We start from the raw sequence: 3910 nt of genomic DNA, 5'->3' as shown, positions 1-3910 counted from the left end.
TCAAGATTATATTAATTACATTACAAACTCAATTATATTACGCCCAACTAAATGTAGCCTAAATGTCATAGACATGATTCACCGGTACAACATTACCAAATAGTCCCTCAAAATTATCATTTCTAATACCGAACGGCAAAATAACTTTTTTTTTCTCTTCTTTAACTTTCTTCTTTGAATTATGATAAAAGTTTGTTTCAATCTGAATTAATGATGAACTCAAAGTTCTCATTCTCACCATCCTTTGATGACTCTGCTTCTCCTCATGAACTCCGAGAGTTGTCCTTCAGCAAACTTGATAGGCTCTTGCAAAACTGCAAATTTATATTTACATTTAATTCCATAAATAAATAAATAATCAAAAACATTTCAACTTGTAATTTTAAAATTAATATTATCCATTAAAAATGTCCTTGAAAATACATACAAATAAAATCATGATAAAATTACCTCTTTGTAGGATCCTAAATCCCCTGCAGATTTTGAAACTTCAATAACACAATATTTTGGTGTCACCTCCACCACCTAATAATAATAATAATAATAATAATAATAATTGAAGTGGATAATATTGTAATATTGGCATCATACCTCTGCTGATAAGCTATAGTGTGATCTACTTCTTGATAATCCTTTGCTAACATGGAGTCTCACCTTGAAGTTATTATAAATTATGGTAAGCAAACTTTGCAAGTGGATAGTTTCTAAATAACAGGGCAAAGGCAAAATTGCATATTTGCATTATAAATACACTTTTTTTTTTTTCAAATTTACCACTTGAGTTTCTAGCTTTATGAAATATAAAGTTAAAAAATCAAAGCTCCTTTTTTGAAATAAGATGACACACCCCTTCTTAAATTTTACACAAAAGGGTGTTCCACGCTATTAGCCTCATAAAATAATAGGGTTATCCTCAAATACTATTATTATATACTAAATATAGTATTAAATGGATTTGAGCACTTTAATAATATTTATATAATTTTAGTTATAAAATGATAGCTACTCTAATATTATCTTATTTAATAATATTTAACAATAAGATTTTATATCTTCGACAATATAGACTTATTTTTTTCGAAAAGATTTTCATTGTAATAACTATTAAATTATAGCTGTATTGTTAGCAATTATAATTTTATAATTGTTATAACATAAATTTATCTTATTTAACAATATTCATATTTTAACAGCTACTAGTTGTAATTTTTATAATTATAACAGTAGTTATGAAATCATAATTACTATAATTTTATAACTACTAGTAATTATAATTTTATAATTATTATAATGTGGATTTCTCTTATTCATGATGGTAAAAAAAATGAATATGTTCGTCCCTAAGATCGATTCATATAATTAATTAGTTGACGAGGTCTATTCAAAATTTAATATGTATGATAGAAAATATTAATATTAAACAGTGTACTAAACGATATATGTATCATTTTTACCAGGGAGTCTGATACGATGGGACACTGTTAAATCAAACGTCAGTCAATTTTTTAATACCCAAATATAAAATCTCGTATCATTTTGACTTATCATTTTAAATATTATAAATATATAGTTATATTATTCATTTTAAACTGAACGATGATAAAAATAGATATATTTGCATTTTCCCCTAAAAAAATAAACTGAATATAATTCCTACCCTGGAATTATTTATTCTTTTGACAGAGAGGTCCACATCTTTGGCAGCAACCTCGATCTTGGCAAATGTTTCATCAACAGGGTGCTCCGAGCCAAACTTTATTTTCTACCAAAAAAAAAAAAAGTAATTAATTAATTTATCAAAATAATTCCTTAAAAAAATATTTTAAAAATAAAAAAATCAAAAACACACTTCTTCCTGAAAAAGCCCAGACAAATCAAGATCCTTTGACATGGCAATGAGCCGAAAAGCATTAATAAATCTCCAAGAATTATTTTCCTGCAATAAAATATAATTAATTAATTCGAATATATTATAAATTTAATAAAAAATATAAATCTTACGCCGTGGGTTTGCGTTTCGCCACTGGAAGTTTGGCTCAAATAATTCTCATCACAATCAAGTCCTACATTTTGCCTGTAATCCACTTTAAACCACTCTTCCTCCAAGATATTTGAAATCCTTGCCCTCTAAAAATATATTTAAAAAATTAAAATTACTTTTTATAAAATAAAATAAAATAAATTTTTTTTGAGAGAGTAAATACCTTTGTTGGTAATGGCTCCAAAATTTTGGAAATAAGTTTCTTTTGTGCACTAGTGAACCGAACTGGAAATGTATAATCTGCTATAGCAATCTTTTTTTTTCAAAAAAAAATATATATAATTATTTTTAAAATAATTAAATTCGATTGATTTATTCAATTTCAGCTTAGTTTACCTTTCGGTATAAGTTGGTGAGGGTTCTGTCTTGGAAGGGCAGAAAACCAGCAAGCAGTTGAAACAGAACGACGCCACAGGACCATATATCAGCAGCAGCTCCATCGTAGCTTTTGTGGGTGATCACCTAAAAAAATATTTAATAAAATACAAATAATAATTATTTAATTTATTTTACAAAAATAAGTAATTAAATATTTACCTCCGGAGCCACGTAGCTCGGGGACCCACAAGCAGTGGACAGCAAGTCCCCTGGCTGAAAATCAAATTTAAATAATAAAATTCTTTTTTAGTTTTCTCAAATAAAAATATTTATTTATTTTTTTGACCTTTTTCAGCGCACTCAGTCCGAAGTCTGATACTTTGATGTTTCCCTTACTGTCTAATAGTAAATTCTCCGGCTGCTTAATTAATTAAAAATAAATAAAGAATATATTAATTATGAACAATTTTTTTAAAATTAATATTAAAATTGACCTTGAGGTCCCTGTGATAGACTCCTCTGCTGTGGCAGTAATCCACAGCGTCAATTAACTGATGGAAGTATTTTCTGGCTTCCTTCTCATCTATTTTCTTCAGATAATCCTGATAATACTAAAGAAGTATATTATTTTTTATTAAAAATGAAAAAAAGGTATTTATGTTGAGTTATTATATTGAAAATATTATTACCAGCTTATCAGAGAGTGGCCCTCCTGCTACATACTCCATTACAAGGTATATCTTCGTCTTTGTTGCAAGTACTTCACGAATCTTGACGATGTTTGGATGATCAAGGAGTTTCATCGTGCTGATCTCCCTCTTCACCTGATTTAATTTCTTTTCAACAACGATCACAAAACTCGATTTTTTCTCCTTAAAAAAAACTAAATACAGAAAAAAAAGAGGTTTGAAATAAAATTAATTAACCTGATACATTAAGTTGTTCTTGATGACCGTCTTCTTGTCGATGACTTTAACGGCGACGGTGGCGTTGCTCTCCACCTCCACCCCGAGCTTCACCTTCGCGAACATCCCCTCGCCGATGGTGCGCTTAAGCTCGTACTTACCGACCATCATCCTCCTCGTCTTCTACTCCCGTCTCTCTCTATCTACACCATTTATGTACATGCATAAATATATACATAAACACCTTCAAACGTTTTCCTAATTTTACCATTCATTTATCAACGGCGAACCAATAATGAATTCAGGTGAAAATAAATAGAATATTATTATTATTATTTATTTATTTATTTATTTATTTGTGGGGGAGAAAAGAGTTAGTTGGAAAGGGAAACGTGATCGGTGCATAGTGGAGACTGTAGAGTGCAGGAATGGAAGGTGAGCTCTTCTTCCTTCTGCCGTGGTAGTGTAGGATGCTGTGCGGATTCGGGTACCAAGCAGGTTCGGTTCGGGTATGACCGTAATTAAATAAATTAAGGATATGTTTGGTTGGAATTTACTCTTGATAATTTTGATTATCTATTTAAGATTATCAATAAAAATTCTTTTTGATTTAGATAATTGATTCTCGAATAATGTTATATGTCCG

At 29.2% G+C, this 3910-nt stretch overlaps 1 protein-coding gene across 1 annotated transcript; it reads right to left on the bottom strand.

Annotated features, from left to right (window-relative positions):
- Positions 1 to 3531, bottom strand: LOC122049547 (CBL-interacting serine/threonine-protein kinase 21-like). The gene is made up of 13 exons (XM_042610914.1): positions 3286 to 3531; positions 3049 to 3183; positions 2854 to 2961; positions 2706 to 2777; positions 2579 to 2632; positions 2378 to 2503; positions 2205 to 2294; positions 2002 to 2127; positions 1850 to 1936; positions 1658 to 1762; positions 592 to 654; positions 451 to 525; positions 1 to 314 (listed from the first exon to the last, which is right to left on the bottom strand). The coding sequence occupies exons 1-13, from the start codon at positions 3433 to 3435 to the stop codon at positions 264 to 266; spliced, it is 1242 nt and encodes a 413-aa protein (XP_042466848.1). The 5' UTR covers positions 3436 to 3531; the 3' UTR covers positions 1 to 263.
- Positions 3532 to 3910: the final 379 nt, after the last annotated feature.

The sequence above is a fragment of the Zingiber officinale genome, chromosome 2B (assembly GCF_018446385.1).
Source record: "Zingiber officinale cultivar Zhangliang chromosome 2B, Zo_v1.1, whole genome shotgun sequence".
NCBI lineage: Eukaryota > Viridiplantae > Streptophyta > Magnoliopsida > Zingiberales > Zingiberaceae > Zingiber > Zingiber officinale.
The sequence above is the reverse complement of the archived record's forward strand: the minus strand, read 5'-3'. Positions and strand labels throughout refer to the sequence as shown.